Raw genomic sequence first — 26,301 nt, 5'->3', positions numbered from 1 at the left:
CCTGACCTCTGTATTTTTTTTTTCTTTCTTTCTTTCTTTTTCTTTTCTTTCTTTTTCTTTCTTTCCCCTCTATTCCAGGAGTTAGATAGATACAATGTAATGTATATAATGATACAATGTATCTCCTCCATTCATAGAGAGAAAGAAAAACAAATAAGGGGGGGGGGGGGGCCTGATCACTGTGATAGCCAGTCAGAGGCTATCGCAGCGATCACGTGACCCGGAATTGGGAGTCCCAGGTCCAGATCATTAGAGCGGGACTCGGGGCTTTCGGTAACACCGCGGTCCTTGTCCTGGGGGCGCTCTGTGCGGCATGTTCCCGGCACAAAGACAGGTAAACCAATATGCGGCCCCCCCCGGATTAGAGCCCCGTCCTGCGAGGCCGCGTATTTGTGTGACGTCGGCGGGAACGGGATAATTTGATTGACATGCTGATAGCGGATTGGTTGCAGCTTCTTTAGTAACTACAATATGTCTTCTGTTCCCCCCCAGGGAGCCCCCGACCGAACGCCGAGATCTCTCTGTTGTCACCGCTGATCAGCACCTCCCCGGCCCAGCTGTCCTTCGTCCTATCGGAAGACGGGGACAACGAAGAGCAAGACATGGACGTCACTCCCGCGGTCCCTCAGACGCTCCTTCCGACAGTCGCTCCGTCGCTCGCCATTAAACCTTTCTCAGAGACTTGGTCGGCGGTGAAGGATTTGGGCGCCTTGGTGACCACACCGAACCTCCTTCCGCTCCAGCAGACGATCGTGGCGGCCGCGCCGCAGATCCTCACCGTGAAGCAGGAAGTATTAACGACGCAGGCCGTCGCGATCCCGGCCCGCTGCGAGTCTCAGAGCTCCGTAGTCTCCTCCCCCGAGGGTTCCGTCTCCAATGCGACCGCCAAGTGGAACGGAGACGACTCGGCGGCGGCGGCGGCCCACGGCACCACCGAGATGGTGAAGCTAAAAGTGGAGGAGGAGGATGAGGACGAGGAGGAGGAAGAGGGGGACAGCCAAGACGCGGGAAAGAACTCCCCCCTGCCGGACAGCCCGGACGAGTGGGAGGGGCAATCGGCGTCCCCGCAGCCCAGTGACAACGCGGTGGAGGACTCTCTGCCTTCCACCACTTCCCAGGACGGAGACCCGCCTTCCGGCACCGACCTTCCCACCAATGGGGACTGCTCCTGCGAGACCGGCGACAGCAAGGACGAGGTGAAGGCCAAGATGCAGCGGCTGTTGGAGCTGGAGGAGCGCTGGGACCGCATGTACGACCAGGAGCTGGGCATCTGGGAGGAGGAGAGGGCCCGCCAGCAGCAGCAACACGCGCAGGACCGAGAGCTGCAGCAGCAACTGCTGGGCGTGCTGACGGACATTCGCGACGAACTGCGTCAGCTCAGGCAGGAGCGAGCCGCCGCCCGTCTCAACCAATCCGCCGCCAACGGCTCGATACCGCCCACCAAGGTGGAGGAACCCGAAAGCCCCAAAGCTGCTCCCGAAACTCCCAAGGCGGCGGCGGCGGCCGCCGCCGATCAGCGAACCCCCCCGACCACCACAGGAAGACGCAGGGGGCGCCCGCGGCTCGTCAGACCGACCCCCGAGCCCGCGCGCCCCATCCGAGCCGCTCCAGGAACTTCCTCCAAAAGCTGAGCTCGGCCCTTCCCCGCCCCTTTTTTTTTTTTTAGACTGTGCTAGCTCATTGGCTGCAGACATTATAATCCCGCCTACCTGCCGGCGACCACACTGGAGAAAAAAAAAAAAAAAAATGGAGGGCGCGTCGTCCGAACGAACTGTCCTGCTAGGTTCACAGACCGCACAGACATCCGAGAATTTCCGACCGCGAGGGAGGCGGCCCCCCCCCCTTTAGTCACATGACCTCAGGCTGTGCGCTACTCTGGGAAAATTTAAAGGGCGCGTTTTTGTAAAGAGAGATTTGAGGGGGTGGGGGAGGGGCGACGGGGAAATATAAAATATAGTTCTATTTTTCTGATCTCCTTTTAGTTACGAGCCTTAAACCGGTGAACGATTTTTTTTTTTTTTTGGTCTTTCCTGGAATCCGATTGGCCAGAGACGCCGCGGGAGGGCGATGAATTCTTATCCCCCGTAGCGTGAACGAAGCGCGCGTTCTGTAGACGTCACTGTTTTTTGTTTTTTTTTTTTGTACGGAGAACGAATGCTGAAGAGCGACTAAATGTTTTTTTTTTTGTTTTTTTTTTTCCTCGCCTCATTAATTTTATGAAACGTTTTTAGTTCCATGATGGATTTCGGATCTCGCAGATCGAATTCCCGTTCCAAAGTACGTCCCGCCGGGGCCCCGAACATCAAATGTTTTGTAAATGCCGGCTGCGCTCTTGGGACCACAAGGCATGAGAATGGAAGGGGACAGGCCGGGGGAGGGGCTCGGCTGTTTCCGGTGACTCGACCTTTTACGCTTTTCATGCAATAAATGAGATGTTTTATGATTCGATGTTCCTGCTTCTTGTGATGCAAACGCATGTCTTGGTGAATATTCGGTGATTTCACTTTCCAGGAGGAGCTCGGTGCTGGTGAACAGGCAGGAATTCTGAGGCCGAAGAGACCTGCGTTGTCTCCTGTATGAAAGTTACTCGCCCCTGTGCAGCGAGCCGCGCATGCGTGCAGATCAGTGTATGAATCTGGTAATGCTGGATCTGAGTGTACCCCCGTGCATGCCTGCAGCTCACTGTACGAATCTGGCAATGCCGGATCTGAGTGAACTTCTGCGCATGCGTGCAGCTCAGTGTATGAATTTGGCAATGACGGATGTAATTGAACTCCCGCGTATGCGTGCAACTCAGTACGAATCTGGCAATGCCAAATCTGAGTGAACACATGCGTGCAGCTCACTGTACGAATATGTCGGATCTCTGTGAACTCCCGCGCATGCGTGCAGCTCACTGTACGAATATGTCGGATCTCTGTGAACTCCCGCGCATGCGTGCAGCTCACTGTACAAATCTGGCAATGCTGGATCTGAGAAGTCCTCCGCATGCGTGCAGCTCAGTGTACGAATCTGGCAATGCCGGATCTGAGTAAACTCCCGCGCATGCGTGCAACTCAGTGTACGAATCTGGCAATTGCGGATCTGAGTGAACTCCTGCGCATGCGTGCAGCTCACTGTACGAATCTGAAAATGCCGAATCTGAGTGAACTCTCGCGCATGCGTGCAACTCAGTGTACAAATCTGGCAATGCTGGATCTTATTGAACTCCTGCGCATGCGTGCAGCTCAGTGTACGAATCTGACCATGCCGGATCTGAGTGAATTCCCGCGCATGCGTGCAGCTCAGTTTTCGAATCTGGCAATGCCGAATCTGAGTGAACTCCCGTGCATGCGTGCAGCTCCATATATACGAATCTGGCAATGCTGGATCTGAGTGAACTGCTGCGCATGTGTGCAACTCAGTGTACAAATCTGGAAATGCCGGATCTGACCGGACTCCCGTGCATGCATGCAGCTCAGTGTACAAATCTGTCAATGCCGGATCTGATTGAACTCCCGCGCATGCGTGCAACTCAGTGTACAAATCTGGCAATGCTGGATCTAACCGGACTCCTGCACATGTGTGCAGCTCAATGTACGAATCTGGCAATGCCGAATCTGAGTGAATTCCCACGCAGTGAACTTCCGCGCATGCGTGCAGCTCAGTGTACGAATCTGGAAATGCCGGATCTTATTGAACTCCTACGCATGCGTGTAGCTCACTGTAAGAATCTGGCAATGCCGGATCTGAGTTAACTCCCACGCATGCGTGCAGCTCAGTGTATGAATCTGGCAATGTCAGTTCTGATTGAACTCCCGCCCATGTGTGCAGCTCAGTGTACGAATCTGGCAATACCAGATCTTATTGAACTGCTGCGCATGCGTGCAACTCAGCGTACAAATCTATCAATGCCGGATCTGATTGAACTCCCGCGCATGCGTGCAGCTCAGTTTACGAATCTGGCAATGCCAGATCTGATTGAACTCCCACGCATGCGTGCAACTCAGCGTACAAATCTGGCAATGCTGGATCTGACCGTATTCCCGCGCATGTGTGTAGCTCAGCGTACGAATCTGGCATTGCCGAATCTGAGTGAACTTCCGCGCATGCGTGCAGCTCAGTGTACGAATCTGGAAATGCCGGATCTTTTTGAACTCCTGCGCATGCGGGAAGCTCAGTGTACGAATCTGGCAATGCCGGATCTCAGTGAACTGCTGCGCATGCATGCAGATCAGCGTACGAATCTGGCAGTGCCGTATCTGAGTGAACTCCCATGCATGCGTGCAGCTCCATATATACGAATCTGGCAATACTAGATCTGAGTGAACTGCTGCACATGCGTGCAGCTCAGTGTACGAATCTGGCAATGTCGGTTCTGATTGAACTCCCGCGCATGCGTGCAGCTCACTGTACGAATCTGGCAATGCCGGTTCTGAGTGAATTCCCACGCATGCGTGCAGCTCAGTGTACAAATCTGGCAATGCCAGATCTGATGTAACTCCCGCGCATGCGTGCAACTCAGCGTACAAATCTGGCAATGCTGGATCTGACCGGACTCCCACGCATGTGTGCAGCTCAGTGTACGAATCTGGCAATGCCGGATCTCAGTGAACTGCTGCGCATGCATGCAGGTCAGCGTACGAATCTGGCAGTGCCGTATCTGAGTGAACTCCCGCGCATGTGTGCAGCTCAGTGTACGAATCTGGCATTGCTGAATCTGATTGAACTCCCTCGCATGCGTGCAACTCAGTGTACAAATCTGGCAATGCTGGATCAGACCGGACTCCCACGCATGTGTGCAGGTCAGCGTACGAATCTGGCAATGCCGTATCTGAGTGAACTCCCATGCATGTGTGCAGCTCCATATATACGAATCTGGCAATACTAGATCTGAGTGAACTGCTGCACATGCGTGCAGCTCAGTGTACGAATCTGGCAATGTCGGTTCTGATTGAACTCCCGCGCATGCGTGCAGCTCACTGTATAAATCTAGCAATGCTGGATCTAAGTAAACTCCCATGCATGCGTGCAGCTCACTGTAAGAATCTGGCAATGCCGGATCTGATTGATCTCCCGCGCATGCGTGCAGCTCAGTGTACGAATCTGGCAATGCCAGATCTGATGTATCTCCCGCGCATGCGTGCAACTCAGCGTACAAATCTGGCAATGCTGGATCTGACCGGACTCCCGCGCATATGTGCAGCTCACTGTACGAATCTGGCAATGCTGGATCCGAGTGAACTCCTGCGCATGCGTACAACTCAGCGTACAAATCTGGCAATGCTGGATCTGACCGGACTCCCACGCATGTGTGCAGCTCAGTGTACGAATCTGGCATTGCTGAATCTGATTGAACTCCCTCGCATGCGTGCAACTCAGTGTACAAATCTGGCAATGCTGGATCTGACCGGACTCCCGCGCATATGTGCAGCTCACTGTACGAATCTGGCAATGCTGGATCCGAGTGAACTCCTGCGCATGCGTACAACTCAGCGTACGAATCTGGCAATGCCGGATCTCAGTGAACTGCTGCGCATGCATGCAGGTCAGCGTACGAATCTGGCAGTGCCGTATCTGAGTGAACTCCCGCGCATGTGTGCAGCTCAGTGTACGAATCTGGCATTGCTGAATCTGATTGAACTCCCTCGCATGCGTGCAACTCAGTGTACAAATCTGGCAATGCTGGATCAGACCGGACTCCCACGCATGTGTGCAGGTCAGCGTACGAATCTGGCAGTGCCGTATCTGAGTGAACTCCTGCGCATGCGTGCAACTCCGTGTACGAATCTGGCAATGCCGAATCTGAGTGAACTCCCATGCATGTGTGCAGCTCCATATATACGAATCTGGCAATACTAGATCTGAGTGAACTGCTGCACATGCGTGCAGCTCAGTGTACGAATCTGGCAATGTCGGTTCTGATTGAACTCCCGCGCATGCGTGCAGCTCACTGTACGAATCTGGCAATGCCGGATCTGACCGGACTCCCGCGCATGCGTGCAGCTCAGTGTACGAATCTGGCAATGCCGGATCTGATTGAACTCCCGCGCATGCGTGCAACTCAGTGTATGAATCTGGCAATGCCAGATCTGATGTAACTCCCGCGCATGCGTGCAGCTCAGTGTATGAATCTGGCAATGCCAGATCTGATGTAACTCCCGCGCATGCGTGCAACTCAGCGTACAAATCTGGCAATGCCGAATCTGAGTGAAGTCCTCTGCATGCATGCTGCTCAGCGTACAAATCTGGCAATGCCGAATCTGAGTGAAGTCCTCTGCATGCATGCTGCTCAGCGTATGAATCTGGCAATGCCGAATCTGAGTGAACCCCCGCGCATGCGTGCAGCTCACTACAAATCTGGCAATGTTGGATCTGAGTGAATTCCCGCGCATGCGTGCAGCTCAGTGTACGAATCTGGCAATGCCGGATCTTATTGAACTCCTGCGCATGCGTGCAGCTCACTGTATGAATCTGGCAATGCCGGATCTGAGTGAACTCCCGCGCATGCGTGCAGCTCAGTGTACGAATCTGGCAATGCTGGATCTTATAGAACTCCTGCGCATGCGTGCAGCTTAGTGTATGAATCTGGCAATGCCGGATCTGAGTGAACTCCCGCACATGCATGCAATTCGGTGTATGAATCTGGCAATGCCGGTTCTGACCGGACTCCTGCGCATGTGTGCAGCTTACTGTATGAATCTGGCAATTGCGGATCTGATTGAACTGCTGCGCATGCGTGCAACTCAGCGTACAAATCTGTCAATGCCGATTCTGAGTGAACTTCCGCGCATGCGTGCAGCTCACTGTATGAATCTGGCAATGCCGGATCTGAGTGAACTCCCGCGCATGCGTAGGAGTGACATCCTCCCCGTTCGGCCAATGACCGTATCCGGCAATTGATATTTGGATCCTGTCTACCTGGAGATGTGAATGGCCGGCAGGGGAGCAGCATTGCCGGGGGGGGGGGGGGGGGGATACTTCTTAATGCCATTTCCTTCCAGTGGTTGTTAACCATGTGACCTCTGAAAGGTTTTACCCCCCCCCCACACACTTTTTTTTTTTTCCATATTCAGCACTGCTCTACTTTACTGGCAATTGCTCGGTCATGCAACATTTTTATCATTTTCGTTCTGTGAAAATAGAGCTTTCTTTCGGTGGTCTGTGATCTCCTCCGGGTTTAATTATTATCTAAGTGAGAAAAAAAGAAAAGTTAAAAAAAAAAATTCTACTTTTTTTATGAAACATCCAATAAAATCAAATTCCATCAAAATTTAGGCCAAAATGTATTCTGTTCCATGTCCATGGACAGAGATGTACTGACAGCCGACCTCCGGTCAGGAAGGTGCGAACCCCCCCAAATGTCAGGACAGTACAGATATCCCCCCCAAATGTCAGGACGGTACAGATATCCCCCAAATGTCAGGATGGTACAAATCCCCCCAAATGTCAGGATGGTACAGATATCCCCCAAATGTCAGGATGGTACAAATCCCCCCAAATGTCAGGAGGGTACGAATCCCCCCAAATGTCGGGACGGTACGAATCCCCCCCAAATGTCAGGATGTACGAATCCCCCCAAATGTCAGGACGGTACGAATCCCCCCCAAATGTCAGGATGTACGAATCCCCCCCCAAATGTCGGGACGGTACAAATCCCCCCAAATGACCCCATTTTGGGAAGTAGACAGTCTGAGGTGATTACACGGCTCCAGTCATGAAAGGAAGACTCTGAGAACCCATCAGACCCCAATGGGGAGGAATCTGTAGAGAAAGGGCTTCTGGGTAATGCCTGGTCCTATATCTGGGGCGCGGTCAGTGTGGACTGTTCGGGTTCCCCACCGCAGCCAATCCTGAGCATTGTTCTTGGGTGGCCAACTTGTGGCTCGTTGTAGCCTCCAGGACCGGGGTGTGGCCCAGCTGGAGGGTCTGAGGCCTCAACACCGAGGTCGGAGCTGTGCCCATTGGGGGGGGAGGTCTGTGCACCCCATTCCAGTGTGTCGGGGGGGGGGAGGTCTGTGCACCCCATTCCAGTGTGTCGGGGGGGGGAGGTCTGTGCACCCCATTCCAGTGTGTCGGGGGGGGGGAGGTCTGTGCACCCCATTCCAGTGTGTCGGGGGGGGAGGTCTGTGCACCCCATTCCAGTGTGTCGGGGAGGTCTGTGCACCCCATTCCAGTGTGTCGGGGGGGGGGGGGGAGGTCTGTGCACCCCATTCCAGTGTGTCGGGGGGGGTGGTCTGTGCACCCCATTCCAGTGTGTCGGGGGGGGAGGTCTGTGCACCCCATTCCAGTGTGTCGGGGGGGGGGGAGGTCTGTGCACCCCATTCCAGTGTGTCGGGGGGGGGAGGTCTGTGCACCCCATTCCAGTGTGTCGGGGGGGGGGGGGGGGAGGTCTGTGCACCCCATTCCAGTGTGTCGGGGAGGTCTGTGCACCCCATTCCAGTGTGTCGGGGAGGTCTGTGCACCCCATTCCAGTGTGTCGGGGAGGTCTGTGCACCCCATTCCAGTGTGTCGGGGAGGTCTGTGCACCCCATTCCAGTGTGTCGGGGGGGGAGGTCTGTGCACCCCATTCCAGTGTGTCGGGGGGGGAGGTCTGTGCACCCCATTCCAGTGTGTCGGGGGGGGGGGGGGGAGGTTTCCAACATGGCGGCTCATTGGTTGTCCCCCGCGCTGTGCGTCCTTCCCGTGTACAGATCCCGACGTTCATGGAAGATTCTCCACCAATCAGATCACTCCTCCGTCACAGGCGCAGTAGCCCCGCCCCAGAGTTTGAACTCACACGTCATGCTGCTATTGGGTGATAGAGATGTTGAAACCCCGCCCCTGAGGAGCACAGACCTATCTGCCAAAAGCTGCCATTGGTGGCTGGAGGATGTGTCGGGGTGAGGATGGAGATGACACGGAGGATGTGTCAGGGTGAGGATGGAGATGACACGGAGGATGTGTCGGGGTGAGGATGGAGATGACACGGAGGATGGGTTGGGGTGAGGATGGGAGATGACACGGAGGATGGGTTGGGGTGAGGATGGAGATGACATGGAGGATGGGTCAGGGTGAGGATGGAGATGACATGGTGGGAGTGGTCAGTCAGTAGTGGGTCCCGCCCCCCGTCTCCATGGTGACCCGTCTCCTCGGTCGGGCCCGGTATGGGCGGGGTTTCCGGTGTCTCTCCCCGGCCGCCTCCTCCGCAGCTTCTGTCGGACTCTTGTGACACGTGACTATTCCAGCGTAGGGGGCGGATCTCGTCAGCGCTCCGCCCATGTCGGAAGACGTTGATTGGATGGCGGTGAGGTGCATGCCGGGAGGGGGCGGGGTTTCTCAGACTGCAGAATGGCCGGCGGAGGGGAGAGGAACGGGGGGGTGAGAGACCCGGGGGGAGGGGAGACTATCGGGGTGTCGGAGGTGAGACATCCTACAATAATCTGTGAGGGGTCCCCTTTGCATCCCTTGTGGGGGAGGGGTCCCTTTTGCGGCCCTGGTGGGGGAGGGGTCCCCTTTGCGGCCCTGGTGGGTGAGGGGTCCCCTTTGCGGCTCTGTGAGGGGTCCCCTTTGCGGCCCTGGTGGGGGGAGGGGTTCCCTTTGCGTCCCTGGTGGGGGGAGGGGTCCCCTTTGCGGCTCTGTGAGGGGTCCCCTTTGCATCCCTGGTGGGGGGAGGGGTCCCCTTTGCGGCCCTGGTGGGTGAGGGGTCCCCTTTGCGGCTCTGTGAGGGGTCCCCTTTGCGGCCCTGGTGGGGGGAGGGGTTCCCTTTGCGTCCCTGGTGGGGGGAGGGGTCCCCTTTGCGGCTCTGTGAGGGGTCCCCTTTGCGTCCCTGGTGGGGGGAGGGGTCCCCTTTGCGGCCCTGGTGGGTGAGGGGTCCCCTTTGCGGCTCTGTGAGGGGTCCCCTTTGCGGCCCTGGTGGGGGGAGGGGTTCCCTTTGCGTCCCTGGTGGGGGGAGGGGTCCCCTTTGCGGCTCTGTGAGGGGTCCCCTTTGCGTCCCTGGTGGGGGGAGGGGTCCCCTTTGCGTCCCTGGTGGGGGGAGGGGTCCCCTTTGCGTCCCTGGTGGGGGGAGGGGTCCCCTTTGCGGCTCTGTGGTGACGGGTCCTCTTTCTCCCCCCTGCAGGGTACCCCGACATTTGATGAGGTGGCGGTGTATTTCTCGCGCAGTGAATGGATGACTCTTAGCTCCTCCCAGCGGGATCTGTATTGCAGCGTCATGAGGGACAACTACCAATGTATACTGTCCACAGGTAAGGAGCTCCGCCCACAGCGCTGTGGGAGTGGTCTGCCTCTAGGAAGACCCCCCTCCCCCAGTGTACTTCCTATGAAGCTGGTTGACTTTAGAACTGCCGGCTGTCCTTCCCTTGTCCAATGAGAACAACAGGCCAGGAAGTGGCAGTTGGCGGGGAGGAGTCCCGAGACGTATTTTTCCAATTGGCAGCTGCTATGTGAAGGTGCAGGAATCGGGGGGGTGGGATCTGAGGTGTGAAGGTGCAGGAATCGGGGGGGGGGGGGATCTGGGGTGTGAAGGTGCAGGAATCGGGGGGGTGGGATCTGAGGTGTGAAGGTGCAGGAATCGGGGGGGGGGGAATCTGAGGTGTGAAGGTGCAGGAATCGGGGGGGGGGGGGGATCTGAGGTGTGAAGGTGCCAGAATCGGGGGTGTGATGGTTCAGGAATGGGGGGGATCTGAAGTGTGAAGGTGCAGGAATCGGGGGGGGGGGGATCTGAGGTGTGAAGGTGCAGGAATGGGGGGGGGGGATCTGAGGTGTGAAGGTGCAGGAATCGGGGGGGGGGGTGGGTGGGATCTGAGGTGTGAAGGTGCAGGAATCGGGGGGGGGGGGGAATCTGAGGTGTGAAGGTGCAGGAATCGGGGGGGGGGGGGGTGGGATCTGAGGTGTGAAGGTGCAGGAATCGGGGGGGGTGGGATCTGAGGTGTGAAGGTGCAGGAATCGGGGGGGTGGGATCTGAGGTGTGAAGGTGCAGGAATCGGGGGGGGGGGGGTGGGATCTGAGGTGTGAAGGTGCAGGAATGGGGGGGGGGGGGGGAATCTGAGGTGTGAAGGTGCAGGAATTGGGGGGGGGGGGGTCTGAGGTGTGTAGGTGCAGGATTCGGGGGGGTGGGATCCGAGGTGTGAAGGTGCAGGAATCGGGGGGTGGGATCTGAGGTATGAAGGTGCAGGTATGGGGGGGGGGGGATCTGAGGTGTGAAGGTGCAGGAATTGGGGGGGGGGGGGGGGGTCTGAGGTGTGTAGGTGCAGGAATCAGGGGGGTGGGATCTGAGGTGTGAAGGTGCAGGAATCGGGGCGGGGGGGGGGGAGATCTTGAGGTGTGAAGGTGCAGGAATCGGGGGGTGGGATCTGAGGTGTGAAGGTGCAGGAATCGGGGGGTGGGATCTGAGGTGTGAAGGTGCAGGAATGGGGGGGGGGGGGGATCTGAGGTGTGAAGGTGCAGGAATCGGGAGGGGGGGGGATCTGAGGTGTGAAGGTGCAGGAATCGGGAGGGGGGGGGATCTGAGGTGTGAAGGTGCAGGAATTGGGGGGGGTCTGAGGTGTGAAGATGCAGGAATCGGGGGGGGGGGGGGGGGGGAATCTGAGGTGTGAAGGTGCAGGAATCGGGGGGGGGGGGGGGAATCTGAGGTGTGAAGGTGCAGGAATCGGTGGGGGCGGGGGGGGGGGGAGATCTGAGGTGTGAAGGTGCAGGAATCGGGGGGGGTGGGATCTGAGGTGTGAAGGTGCAGGAATCGGGGGGTGGGATCTGAGGTGTGAAGGTGCAGGAATGGGGGGGGGGGGATCTGAGGTGTGTAGGTGCAGGAATCGGGGGGGTGGGATCTGAGGTGTGAAGGTGCAGGAATCGGGGGGGGCGGGGGGGGGGGGGGGAGATCTGAGGTGTGAAGGTGCAGGAATCGGGGGGGTGGGATCTGAGGTGTGAAGGTGCAGGAATCGGGGGGGGTGGGATCTGAGGTGTGAAGGTGCAGGAATCGGGGGGGTGGGATCTGAGGTGTGAAGGTGCAGGAATCGGGGGGGGCGGGGGGGGGGGGGGAGATCTGAGGTGTGAAGGTGCAGGAATCGGGGGGGTGGGATCTGAGGTGTGAAGGTGCAGGAATCGGGGGGGTGGGATCTGAGGTGTGAAGGTGCAGGAATCGGGGGGTGGGATCTGAGGTGTGAAGGTGCAGGAATGGGGGGGGTGGGATCTGAGGTGTGAAGGTGCAGGAATCGGGGGGGGGGGGAATCTGAGGTGTGAAGGTGCAGGAATCGGGGGGGGGGGGATCTGAGGTGTGAAGGCGCAGGAATCGGGGGGGTGGGATCTGAGGTGTGAAGGCGCAGGAATCGGGGGGGTGGGATCTGAGGTGTGAAGGTGCAGGAATCGGGGGGGGGAATCTGAGGTGTGAAGGTGCAGGAATTGGGGGGGGGGGGGGGGGGGTCTGAGGTGTGTAGGTGCAGGAATGGGGGGGGGGTGGGATCTGAGGTGTGAAGGTGCAGGAATTGGGGGGGGGGGGGGTCTGAGGTGTGAAAGTGCAGGAATCGGGGGGGGATCTGAGGTGTGAAGGCGCAGGAATCGGGGGGGTGGGATCTGAGGTGTGAAGGTGCAGGAATCGGGGGGGTGGGATCTGAGGTGTGAAGGTGCAGGAATCGGGGGGGGGGGGGGGGAATCTGAGGTGTGAAGGTGCAGGAATCGGGGGGGGGGGGGGGATCTGAGGTGTGAAGGTGCAGGAATCGGGGGGGGGGGGGAATCTGAGGTGTGAAGGTGCAGGAATTGGGGGGGGGGGGGGGGGTCTGAGGTGTGTAGGTGCAGGAATCGGGGGGGGTGGGATCTGAGGTGTGAAGGTGCAGGAATTGGGGGAGGAATCTGAGGTGTGAAGGTGCAGGAATCGGGGGGGGGGGGGGGGGTGGGATCTGAGGTGTGAAGGTGCAGGAATTGGGGGGGTGGGATCTGAGGTGTGAAGGTGCAGGAATCGGGGGGGTGGGATCTGAGGTGTGAAGGTGCAGGAATCGGGGGGGTGGGATCTGAGGTGTGTAGGTGCAGGAATCAGGGGGGTGGGATCTGAGGTGGGAAGGTGCAGGAATCAGGGGGGTGGGATCTGAGGTGTGAAGGTGCAGGAATGGGGGGGGGAATCTGAGGTGTGAAGGTGCAGGAATCGGGGGGGGGGGGGGGTGGGATCCGAGGTGTGAAGGTGCAGGAATCGGGGGGGTGGGATCTGAGGTGTGAAGGTGCAGGAATCAGGGGGGTGGGATCTGAGGTGTGAAGGTGCAGGAATGGGGGGGGGAATCTGAGGTGTGAAGGTGCAGGAATCGGGGGGGGGGGGGCGGGGGGGGGATCTGAGGTGTGAAGGTGCAGGAATCGGGGGGGGAATCTGAGGTGTGAAGGTGCAGGAATTGGGGGGGGGGTCTGAGGTGTGTAGGTGCAGGAATCGGGGGGGGGGGGTGGGATCTGAGGTGTGAAGGTGCAGGAATTGGGGGGGTGGGATCTGAGGTGTGAAGGTGCAGGAATCGGGGGGGGGGCGGGGGGGGGGAGATCTGAGGTGTGAAAGTGCAGAAATCGGGGGGGGGGGGGGAGATCTGAGGTGTGAAAGTGCAGGAATCGGGGGGGGGGGGGGGATCTGAGGTGTGAAGGTGCAGGAATCTGTGGGGGGGGGGGGGATCTGAGGTGTGAAGGTGCAGGAATCGGGGGGGGGGGGGGGATCTGAGGTGTGAAGGTGCAGGAATCGGGGGGGGGGGGTGGGATCTGAGGTGTGAAGGTGCAGGAATTGGGGGGGTGGGATCTGAGGTGTGAAGGTGCAGGAATCGGGGGGGTGGGATCTGAGGTGTGAAGGTGCAGGAATCGGGGGGGGTGGGATCTGAGGTGTGTAGGTGCAGGAATCAGGGGGGTGGGATCTGAGGTGTGAAGGTGCAGGAATCGGGGGGGTGGGATCTGAGGTGTGAAGGTGCAGGAATCGGGGGGGTGGGATCTGAGGTGTGAAGGTGCAGGAATTGGGGGGGGGGGGGGGGATCTGAGGCGTGAAGGTGCAGGAATCGGGGGGGTGGGATCTGAGGCGTGTAGGTGCAGGAATCGGGGGGGGTGGGATCTGAGGCGTGAAGGTGCAGGAATCTGGGGGGGGGGAATCTGAGGTGTGAAGGTGCAGGAATTGGGGGGGGGGGGGGTCTGAGGTGTGAAGGTGCAGGAATCGGGGGGGGGGGGGGGGGAATCTGAGGTGTGAAGGTGCAGGAATTGGGGGGGGGGGGGGTCTGAGGTGTGTAGGTGCAGGAATCGGGGGGGTGGGATCTGAGGTGTGAAGGTGCAGGAATCGGGGGGGGAGGGATCCGAGGTGTGAAGGTGCAGGAATCGGGGGGGTGGGATCTGATGTGTGAAGGTGCAGGAATCAGGGGGGTGGGATCTGAGGTGTGAAGGTGCAGGAATCGGGGGGGGGGCGGGGGGGGATCTGAGGTGTGAAGGTGCAGGAATCGGGGGGGGGGGGGGTGGGGTGGGAATCCGAGGTGTGAAGGTGCAGGAATCGGGGGGGTGGGATCTGATGTGTGAAGGTGCAGGAATCAGGGGGGTGGGATCTGAGGTGTGAAGGTGCAGGAATCGGGGGGGGGGGGGGGGGTGGGGTGGGAATCCGAGGTGTGAAGGTGCAGGAATCGGGGGGGGTGGGATCTGAGGTGTGAAGGTGCAGGAATCGGGGGGGGGGGGGGGATCTGAGGTGTGAAGGTGCAGGAATCGGGGGGGGGGGGGGGATCTGAGGTGTGAAGGTGCAGGAATCGGGGGGGGGGGGGGGGGATCTGAGGTGTGAAGGTGCAGGAATCGGGGGGGGGGGGGGAATCTGAGGTGTGAAGGTGCAGGAATTGGGGGGGGGGGGGGTCTGAGGTGTGTAGGTGCAGGAATCGGGGGGGAAGGTGGGATCTGAGGTGTGAAGGTGCAGGAATCGGGGGGGGGGGGGTGGGAATCCGAGGTGTGAAGGTGCAGGAATTGGGGGGGGGGGTCTGAGGTGTGTAGGTGCAGGAATCGGGGGGGTGGGATCTGAGGTGTGAAGGTGCAGGAATTGGGGGGGGTCTGAGGTGTGTAGGTGCAGGAATCGGGGGGGTGGGATCTGAGGTGTGAAGGTGCAGGAATCGGGGGGGGGGGGGGAATCTGAGGTGTGAAGGTGCAGGAATCGGGGGGGGTGGGATCTGAGGTGTGAAGGTGCCGGAATCGGCGGGGGGGGGGAGATCTGAGGTGTGAAAGTGCAGGAATCGGGGGGGGGGGGGGGGATCTGAGGTGTGAAGGTGCAGGAATCGGGGGGTGGGATCTGAGGTGTGAAGGTGCAGGAATCGGGGGGGGGGGGGATCTGAGGTGTGAAGGTGCAGGAATTGGGGGGGGCGGGGTCTGAGGTGTGTAGGTGCAGGAATCGGGGGGGTGGGATCTGAGGTGTGAAGGTGCAGGAATCGGGGGGGGGGGGGTTGGGATCCGAGGTGTGAAGGTGCAGGAATCGGGGGGGGGGGGGGGGGATCTGAGGTGTGAAGGTGCAGGAATCGGGGGGTGGGATCTGAGGTGTGAAGGTGCAGGAATCGGGGGGGGGGGGGGATCTGAGGTGTGAAGGTGCAGGAATTGGGGGGGGGGGGGGGGGTCTGAGGTGTGTAGGTGCAGGAATCGGGGGGGGTGGGATCTGAGGTGTGAAGGTGCAGGAATCGGGGGGGGGGTGGGATCCGAGGTGTGAAGGTGCAGGAATCGGGGGGGGGGGTGGGATCCGAGGTGTGAAGGTGCAGGAATCGGGGGGGAAGGTGGGATCTGAGGTGTGAAGGTGCAGGAATCGGGGGGGGGGGGGGTGGGAATCCGAGGTGTGAAGGTGCAGGAATTGGGGGGGGGGGGTCTGAGGTGTGTAGGTGCAGGAATCGGGGGGGTGGGATCTGAGGTGTGAAGGTGCAGGAATTGGGGGGGGTCTGAGGTGTGTAGGTGCAGGAATCGGGGGGGTGGGATCTGAGGTGTGAAGGTGCAGGAATCGGGGGGGGGGGGGGAATCTGAGGTGTGAAGGTGCAGGAATCGGGGGGGGTGGGATCTGAGGTGTGAAGGTGCCGGAATCGGCGGGGGGGGGGAGATCTGAGGTGTGAAAGTGCAGGAATCGGGGGGGGGGGGGGATCTGAGGTGTGAAGGTGCAGGAATCGGGGGGTGGGATCTGAGGTGTGAAGGTGCAGGAATCGGGGGGGGGGGGATCTGAGGTGTGAAGGTGCAGGAATTGGGGGGGGCGGGGTCTGAGGTGTGTAGGTGCAGGAATCGGGGGGGTGGGATCTGAGGTGTGAAGGTGCAGGAATCGGGGGGGGGGGGTTGGGATCCGAGGTGTGAAGGTGCAGGAATCGGGGGGGGGGGATCTGAGGTGTGAAGGTGCAGGAATCGGGGGGTGGGATCTGAGGTGTGAAGGTGCAGGAATCGGGGGGGGGGGGGATCTGAGGTGTGAAGGTGCAGGAATTGGGGGGGGGGGGGGGGGGTCTGAGGTGTGTAGGTGCAGGAATCGGGGGGGGTGGGATCTGAGGTGTGAAGGTGCAGGAATCGGGGGGGGGGGGTGGGATCCGAGGTGTGAAGGTGCAGGAATCGGGGGGGGGGGGTGGGATCCGAGGTGTGAAGGTGCAGGAATCGGGGGGGTGGGATCTGAGGTGTGAAGGTGCAGGAATGGGGGGGGGGGGGAATCTGAGGTGTGAAGGTGCAGGAATCGGGGGGGGGGGGGGGATCTGAGGTGTGAAGGTGCAGGAATCGGGGGGGGGGGGGGGAATCTGAGGTGTGAAGGTGCAGGAATTGGGGGGGGGGGGTCTGAGGTGTGTAGGTGCAGGAATCGGGGGGGTGGGATCTGAGGTGTGAAGGTGCAGGAATTGGGGGGGGGGGGGGGAAATCTGAGGTGTGAAGGTGCAGGAATCGGGGGGGGGGGGGGGTGGGATCTGAGGTGTGAAGGTGCAGGAATTGGGGGGGGGGGGGGGGGATCTGAGGTGTGAAGGTGCAGGAATCGGGGGGGGGGGGGGGGGGATCTGAGGTGTGAAGGTGCAGGAATCGGGGGGGGGGGGAATCTGAGGTGTGAAGGTGCAGGAATTGGGGGGGGGGGGGGGTCTGAGGTGTGTAGGTGCAGGAATCAGGGGGGTGGGATCTGAGGTGTGAAGGTGCAGGAATCGGGGGGGTGGGATCTGAGGTGGGAAGGTGCAGGAATCGGGGGGGTGGGATCTGAGGTGTGAAGGTGCAGGAATCAGGGGGGTGGGATCTGAGGTGTGAAGGTGCAGGAATCGGGGGGGGGGGGGGGCGGGGGGGGATCTGAGGTGTGAAGGTGCAGGAATCGGGGGGGGGGAATCTGAGGTGTGAAGGTGCAGGAATTGGGGGGGTCTGAGGTGTGTAGGTGCAGGAATCGGGGGGGGGGGGTGGGATCTGAGGTGTGAAGGTGCAGGAATTGGGGGGGTGGGATCTGAGGTGTGAAGGTGCAGGAATCGGGGGGGGGCGGGGGGGGGGGGGGAGATCTGAGGTGTGAAAGTGCAGGAATCTGTGGGGGGGGGGGGGGGGATCTGAGGTGTGAAGGTGCAGGAATCGGGGGGGGGGGGGGGGGGATCTGAGGTGTGAAGGCGCAGGAATCGGGGGGGTGGGATCTGAGGTGTGAAGGTGCAGGAATCGGGGGGGTGGGATCTGAGGTGTGAAGGTGCAGGAATTGGGGGGGGGGGGGGGGGATCTGAGGCGTGAAGGTGCAGGAATCGGGGGGGGGGGGGGGGATCTGAGGTGTGAAGGTGCAGGAATCGGGGGGGGTGGGATCTGAGGCGTGAAGGTGCAGGAATCGGGGGGGGGGGGGGGATCTGAGGTGTGAAGGTGCAGGAATCGGGGGGGGTGGGATCTGAGGTGTGAAGGTGCAGGAATCGGGGGGGGGCGGGGTGGGATCTGAGGTGTGAAGGTGCAGGAATCGGGGGGGGGGGGAATCTGAGGTGTGAAGGTGCAGGAATTGGGGGGGGGGGTCTGAGGTGTGTAGGTGCAGGAATCGGGGGGGGGGGGGGGGGGTGGGATCTGAGGTGTGAAGGTGCAGGAATTGGGGGGGTGGGATCTGAGGTGTGAAGGTGCAGGAATCGGGGGGGGCGGGGGGGGGGGGGAGATCTGAGGTGTGAAGGTGCAGGAATGGGGGGGGGAATCTGAGGTGTGAAGGTGCAGGAATCGGGGGGGGGGGGGGGGCGGGGGGGGGATCTGAGGTGTGAAGGTGCAGGAATCGGGGGGGGGGGGGGAATCTGAGGTGTGAAGGTGCAGGAATTGGGGGGGGTCTGAGGTGTGTAGGTGCAGGAATCGGGGGGGGGGGGGTGGGATCTGAGGTGTGAAGGTGCAGGAATTGGGGGGGTGGGATCTGAGGTGTGAAGGTGCAGGAATCGGGGGGGGGGGGAGGTCTGAGGTGTGAAAGTGCAGGAATCGGGGGGGGCGGGGGGGGGGGAGATCTGAGGTGTGAAAGTGCAGGAATCGGGGGGGGGATCTGAGGTGTGAAGGTGCAGGAATCGGGGGGGGGGGGGGGAATCTGAGGTGTGAAGGCGCAGGAATCGGGGGGGTGGGATCTGAGGTGTGAAGGTGCAGGAATTGGGGGGGGGGGGATCTGAGGCGTGAAGGTGCAGGAATCGGGGGGGTGGGATCTGAGGCGTGAAGGTGCAGGAATCGGGGGGGGTGGGATCTGAGGTGTGAAAGTGCAGGAATCGGGGGGGGATCTGAGGTGTGAAGGTGCAGGAATGGGGGGGGGATCTGAGGTGTGAAGGTGCAGGAATTGGGGGGGGGGATCTGAGGCGTGAAGGTGCAGGAATCGGGGGGGTGGGGGGGTCTGAGGTGTGTAGGTGCAGGAATCGGGGGGGGGGGGGGGGGTGGGATCTGAGGTGTGAAGGTGCAGGAATCTGTGGGGGATCTGAGGTGTGAAGGCGCAGGAATCGGGGGGGGGGGGGGGATCTGAGGCGTGAAGGTGCAGGAATCGGGGGGGTGGGATCTGAGGCGTGAAGGTGCAGGAATTGGGGGGGGGGGGGGGGGGGATCTGAGGTGTGAAGGTCCAGGAATCGGGGGGGGGGGGGATCTGAGGTGTGAAGGTGCAGGAATCGGGGGGGGGGGGGAATCTGAGGTGTGAAGGTGCAGGAATCGAGGGGGTGGGATCTGAGGTGTGAAGGTGCAGGAATCGGGGGGGGGGGTGGGATCCGAGGTGTGAAGGTGCAGGAATCGGGGGGGTGGGATCTGAGGTGTGAAGGTGCAGGAATCGGGGGGGTGGGATCTGAGGTGTGAAGGTGCAGGAATCGGGGGGGGGGCGGGGGGGGATCTGAGGTGTGAAGGTCCAGGAATCGGGGGGGGGGGGGAATCTGAGGTGTGAAGGTGCAGGAATTGGGGGGGGGGGGGGGGGTCTGAGGTGTGTAGGTGCAGGAATCGGGGGGGGGGGGGGGTGGGATCTGAGGTGTGAAGGTGCAGGAATTGGGGGGGGTGGGATCTGAGGTGTGAAGGTGCAGGAATCGGGGGGGGGGGGGGCGGGGGGGGATCTGAGGTGTGAAGGTGCAGGAATCGGGGGGGGGGGGGGGGGAATCTGAGGTGTGAAGGTGCAGGAATTGGGGGGGGTCTGAGGTGTGTAGGTGCAGGAATCGGGGGGGGGGGGGGGTGGGTGGGATCTGAGGTGTGAAGGTGCAGGAATTGGGGGGGTGGGATCTGAGGTGTGAAGGTGCAGGAATCGGGGGGGGGCGGGGGGGGGGGGGGGGGGAGATCTGAGGTGTGAAAGTGCAGGAATGGGGGGGGTGGGATCTGAGGTGTGAAGGTGCAGGAATTGGGGGGGGGGGGAATCTGAGGCGCGAAGGTGCAGGAATCGGGGGGGTGGGATCTGAGGCGTGAAGGTGCAGGAATCGGGGGGGGTGGGATCTGAGGTGTGAAAGTGCAGGAATCGGGGGGGGATCTGAGGTGTGAAGGTGCAGGAATCGGGGATCTGAGGTGTGAAGGTGCAGGAATCGGGGGGGGGGGGGTGATCTGAGGTGTGAAGGTGCAGGAATGGGTTCCATAAATCTAACCTCCAGTCCTGGGAGGGATACTAGAGGGCGCTGCTGAGTGGGAAACGAGGTCTCTGCACTTTAGAGGCGCCCTCTTGTTTTCTTCTGCTGGATTTCAGATTTGTGTAGTTTCTTCTCTGAGGACTTGGTGGCCATCTTGGGATCATTTGATGGACATGTTCCTCACCACGTTCGGCTGCTGTGAACCCGTGTTTTTTTCGCCGAATGGCAGACCCGTCCTGAGCCTCTCCTGCCCTTCTCTCGCAGGGTGCTACATACAGAAGCCGGAAATTCTCTCTCGACTAGAAGGTGGCGGAGAGCCGTGGTCCATGGAAGGTCTGGAGGACGGAGATGAAGACGCTGGTCTAGGTGAGTCTTCACTCGAATGTCCTACTCTGGGGGGTGGAGGAACTCCGCTCTTCTCCACTAGGAGCAATCCTACTCTGGGGGGTGGAGGAACTCCGCTCTTCTCCACTAGGAGCAATCCTACTCTGGTGGGTGGAGGAACTCCGCTCTTCTCCACTAGGAGCAATCCTACTCTGGGGGGTGGAGGAACTCCGCTCTTCTCCACTAGGAGCAATCCTACTCTGGTGGGTGGAGGAACTCCGCTCTTCTCCACTAGGAGCAATCCTACTCTGGTGGGTGGAAGAACTCCGCTCTTCTCCACTAGGAGCAATCCTACTCTGGCTGGTGGAGGAACTCCGCTCTTCTCCAATAGGAGCAATCCTACTCTGGGGGGTGGAGGAACTCCGCTCTTCTCCACTAGGAGCAATCCTACTCTGGTGGGTGGAGGAACTCCGCTCTTCTCCACTAGGAGCAGAGTGGGTTGGTGCTGAGACACCACCGGCGCGGTCTCCGTAGACCCCACTGACTGACGCGGTCACAGTAGACCCCACTGACCGGCACTGCGTGGACAACCTGCAATGCTCCTCGCGGTTCTTCTGCCCACCATTGCAGTAGAGAAACGTATGAGGGAGATCGATGATTCGGCATTTTTTTTTTTTTCTAACTCTGCGTGGGGCAGTTTTTAAAACGATCTTTTCCTGGTGTATTCCCCCATTTCTGAGGGATGGAAGAAGCAGAAGGGTCTCTTCCCAACGGGGGTGGGGTGGGGGGGTCTTCTTGTTCTTTCTATATTTGTACTGAATGTTACTAACCAGTTCTGCTCTTTGGACGTAATACGATCGTCCGAGGAGTGAACCTTTAATCACAAGCTGATCGCTTTCACAGAGCCGGCAGCACAGTCCCCCCGTCCTGCCGGCGGCCCCTCCTCCCGTGGTTCCCGGGATTCCCCGCTCTTAACCGGAGCCCGGGAACGCAACCACCAGCTAGGGGAGGCAAACCCATACCACGATCTGGCATGCAGTCAACCTGGAAGTGATGTCACTTCCTGTTCCAGGTGCACCCTTTCCTGCCCATTACATCCAGGGGACACCTCCAGCCAAGCCGACCTGTGCCGGGTTAGACGGTGCGAAGGGCAGGGGGGAGACATTGGGGTCTGAAGAGTACCTGTCACCTGTCCAGCGCTACCCCTTCTGATAGCAAATAAGTAAAAAAAAAAAAAAAATTAAAATTAAATATAATAAAATTAACCGCTTCCACGCCGCGACATAGCAGAAATACTGCGACAGGGCTGCGCAAAATCACCTCTATATATATACACACACATGATTTTGCAGTTCTGGGTAGAGGGCGTACGCGTTCCCTACCCGCGCTGCCATTCGCGGCCTCGGTTGTCACCTGGCGCTGGCCCGCCGTCCTCCCCGCGATTGATGATAAAATAATAAACACCCAAATAAAAATGATTTATAATAAATAAAATTAATATGTAATAACCCCGAACTCTCACACTCTAAAAACAAATATAAAATTATTAAAACCCCAATAAAATTAATAATAAGTGTAAAATAAAATACACAAATAATTATAAAAAATCATAAATATATAATAATGAACTCCCTAACCCTTAAAAAATACTTTATTATTAATAATAATACTGTAATAATATTTTTTTTTTTAAGTTAGGTGTAATTAATATATATTAATTTTATTAATGGTTATTTTTATTTGTTTATTTTACATTTATTCTATTATAATAGTTATAAAATGTTTGGGTGTTTATTATTTTATTATTATTATTGTTAATAATTAAAAAAAAAAAAAAAAAAAAAAAAAATAAAAATATATATATATATATATATATATATATATATATATATATATATATATATATATATATATATATATTAAAAAAATATTTTTTTCAGGGTTAGGGAGTTAAGGTTAGGGGTTAATTATTTATTATTACATTTTGTTTTTCATTTATTAGTATTATTATTATCAATATTATTATTAATAATACCCTAACAAAAAAAAGTGGCTAAATGGTTAGCGCTGCCACCTGGCAGTACTTGGGTCATTTATTTATAATACATTTTATAATTATTCTATTATAATAATTATAAAAATGTTTGGGTGTTTATTATTTTATTATCATTGTTAATAATTAAAAAAAAAAAAAATATATATATATATATATATATTAAGGTTAAGGGTTAATTAATTATTATTACATATCTATTTGTTTTTTTTACTTATTTATGTATTTATTGTACATTTTTTAACACCCAAATAAAAATAAACACCCAAATAAAAATGATTTATAATAAATAAAATTAATATGTAATAACCCCGAACTCTCACACTCTAAAAACAAATATAAAATTATTAAAACCCCAATAAAATTAATAATAAGTGTAAAATAAAATACACAAATAATTATAAATAATCATAAATATATAATAATGAACTCCCTAACCCTTAAAAAATACTTTATTATTAATAATACTGTAATAATATTTTTTTTAAGTTAGGTTTAATTAATATATATTAATTTTATTAATGGTTATTTTTATTTGTTTATTTTACATTTATTCTATTATAATAGTTATAAAATGTTTGGGTGTTTATTATTTTATTATTGTTAATAATTAAAAAAAATAATAAAAATAAATAAATATATATATATATATATATCAATATATTAAAAAAAAATTTTTTTCAGGGTTAGGGAGTTAAGGTTAGGGGTTAATTATTTATTATTACATTTTGTTTTTCATTTATTAGTATTATTATTATTAATATTATTATTAATAATACCCTAACAAAAAAAAGTGGCTAAATGGTTAGCGCTGCCACCTGGCAGTACTTGGGTCATTTATTTATAATACATTTTATAATTATTCTATTATAATAATTATAAAAATGTTTGGGTGTTTATTATTTTATTATCATTGTTAATAATTAAAAAAAAAAAAAAAATATATATATATATATATATATATATATATATATATATATATATATATATATTAAGGTTAAGGGTTAATTATTTATTATTACATATCTATTTGTTTTTTTTACTTATTTATGTATTTATTGTACATTTTTTAACACCCAAATAAAAATGATTTATAATAAATAAAATTAATATGTAATAACCCCGAACTCTCACACTCTAAAAACAAATATAAAATTATTAAAACCCCAATAAAATTATTAATAAGTGTAAAATAAAATACACAAATAATTATAAATAATCATAAATATATAATAATGAACTCCCTAACCCTTAAAAAATACTTTATTATTAATAATAATACTGTAATAATATTTTTTTTTTTAAGTTAGGTTTAATTAATATATATTAATTTTATTAATGGTTCTTTTTATTTGTTTATTTTACATTTATTCTATTATAATAGTTATAAAATGTTTGGGTGTTTATTATTTTATTATTGTTAATAATTAAAAAAAATAATAAAAATAAATAAATAAATATATATATATATATATATATATATATATATATATATATATATATATATATCAATATATTAAAAAAAAAAAATTTTTCAGGGTTAGGGAGTTAAGGTTAGGGGTTAATTATTTATTATTACATTTTGTTTTTCATTTATTAGTATTATTATTATTAATATTATTATTAATAATACCCTAACAAAAAAAAGTGGCTAAATGGTTAGCGCTGCCACCTGGCAGTACTTGGGTCATTTATTTATAATACATTTTATAATTATTCTATTATAATAATTATAAAAATGTTTGGGTGTTTATTATTTTATTATCATTGTTAATAATTAAAAAAAAAAAAAAAAAAAATATATATATATATATATATATATATATATATATATATATATATATATATATATATTAAGGTTAAGGGTTAATTATTTATTATTACATGTCTATTTGTTTTTTTTACTTATTTATGTATTGTACATTTTTTAACACCCAAATAAAAATAAACACCCAAATAAAAATGATTTATAATAAATAAAATTAATATGTAATAACCCCGAACTCTCACACTCTAAAAACAAATATAAAATTATTAAAACCCCAATAAAATTATTAATAAGTGTAAAATAAAATACACAAATAATTATAAATAATCATAAATATATAATAATGAACTCCCTAACCCTTAAAAAATACTTTATTATTAATAATACTGTAATAATATTTTTTTTTTTAAGTTAGGTTTAATTAATATATATTAATTTTATTAATGGTTATTTTTATTTGTTTATTTTACATTTATTCTATTATAATAGTTATAAAATGTTTGGGTGTTTATTATTTTATTATTGTTAATAATTAAAAAAAAAAATAAAAATAAATAAATATATATATATATATATATATTAAAAAAAATATTTTTTTCAGGGTTAGGGAGTTAAGGTTAGGGGTTAATTATTTATTATTACATTTTGTTTTTCATTTATTAGTATTATTATTATAATTAATATTATTATTAATAATACCCTAACAAAAAAAAGTGGCTAAATGGTTAGCGCTGCCACCTGGCAGTACTTGGGTCATTTATTTATAATACATTTTATAATTATTCTATTATAATAATTATAAAAATGTTTGGGTGTTTATTATTTTATTATCATTGTTAATAATTTAAAAAAAAAAAAATATATATATATATATATATATATATATATATATATATATATATATATATTAAGGTTAAGGGTTAATTATTTATTATTACATATTTATTTGTTTTTTTTACTTATTTATGTATTTATTGTACATTTTTTTTTCATTTATTAGTATTATTATTATTAATACCCTAACAAAAAAAAAGTGGCTAAATGGTTAGCAGTACTCGGGTCATTTATTTATAAATACATTTGTATTTTTTTTTTATTTTCAGGGTTCGGGAGTTAAGGTTGGGGGTTATTTATTATTACATATTTATTTAAGAATTTTATTTTTCTTATTTGTGTTTATTTTACATTTTTATTTTTTCATTTATTAGTATTATTATTATTAATACCCTAACAAAAAAAAAAAGTGGCTAAATGGTTAGCAGTGCCGCCTGGCAGTACTCGGGTCGTTGGTTCGAATCCCAACCACAGCAACACCTGCCTGGAGTTTGCATGTTCTTCTTGGGCCTGTGTGGGTTTCCTCCAGGTACTCCGGTTTCCTCCCACGCTCCAAAGACATGCTGGTAGGTGGCTCCTGTCTAAATTGTCCCTAATATGTGTATGTATGATGGGAGTTAGGGACCTTAGATTGTGCGCTCCTTGGGGGCGGGGACTGATGCGAATGTACAATATATATGTAAAGTGCTGAGTAAATTAATGGCGCTATAGAAGGACCTGAAATAAATAGAAAAAGAAATAAAATCTTGATGGAAGCTTTACAGAAAAAAAACCACCTAACAACAAATGATGCGACATATAAAATTTTTCTCTATTGGCTAATTGACGCTGTATGAAAACGCGCAAAAATTATGCGTCAAAACGTGCGAAAAGTGCTACGCTCCAGTGTGAATCCAGCCTTCGGGAACACACATCTGGAATCCAGTGACCCTCTGGTTGTCGGGTCTTCCCCATCGGGTGGTCCGGCGACCCTCTGGTTGTTGGGTCTTCCCCATCAGAGGGTCCAGCGACCCTCTGGTTGTTGGGTTTCTCCATCGGAGAGTCCAGCGACCCTCTGGTTGTTGGGTCTTCCCCATCGGAAGGTCCGGCGACCCTCTGGTTGTCGGGGCCTTCCCCGTCGGAGGGTCCGGCCACCCTCTGGCTGTCGGGTCTGCCCGTCGGAGAGTCTCTTGGCTCCATCAGGAGAGGCAGAGTCCCTTACTCCATTCACACAAGACGTGGCGGCCAAAATCCCCCAATTCCTGGTGGATACCAATCGCAGAGGCTCTAAGGGCGCTCCCAATCTTGGATCTTTCCGGGACCTTAAACCAGGGACCCTCCCTGACTCCGGAGGCACCACCTTCTCCTGCTGTCCCCTCAGAGAGGTGATGGCGGCTCTCCTTGATGCAGTAAGCGCTACTTTGCATTTGGAG

General features: G+C 53.4%; 2 protein-coding genes across 2 annotated transcripts in view; both read left to right on the top strand.

The window, feature by feature from the left end:
* Nucleotides 1-492: 492 nt before the first annotated feature.
* LOC149428394 (uncharacterized) lies at nt 493-2,443 on the top strand (the record flags this gene model as incomplete). The annotated part of the gene is made up of 1 exon (XM_089667470.1): nt 493-2,443. A coding segment is annotated over one exon (1,139 nt), but the record flags the coding sequence as incomplete, so codon positions are not given.
* A 7,611-nt stretch (nt 2,444-10,054) lies between these two features.
* Nucleotides 10,055-26,301, top strand: part of LOC149428393 (uncharacterized) — a 32,278-nt gene continuing 16,031 nt past the window's right edge. The window contains exons 1-2 of the mRNA XM_089667469.1: nt 10,055-10,205; nt 20,175-20,276. Of these exons, the coding sequence (XP_089523595.1) occupies nt 10,130-10,205; nt 20,175-20,276 (178 nt within the window). The 5' untranslated portion in view covers nt 10,055-10,129. The remainder of the gene's footprint in view (nt 10,206-20,174; nt 20,277-26,301) is intronic.

This window comes from Staurois parvus, unplaced genomic scaffold (assembly GCF_062004578.1).
Source record: "Staurois parvus isolate SC_StPar_1 unplaced genomic scaffold, SC_StPar_1.0 ptg003267l, whole genome shotgun sequence".
In the NCBI taxonomy this organism is placed as follows: domain Eukaryota; kingdom Metazoa; phylum Chordata; class Amphibia; order Anura; family Ranidae; genus Staurois; species Staurois parvus.
This window is presented reverse-complemented; position numbering and strand designations above follow the sequence as displayed.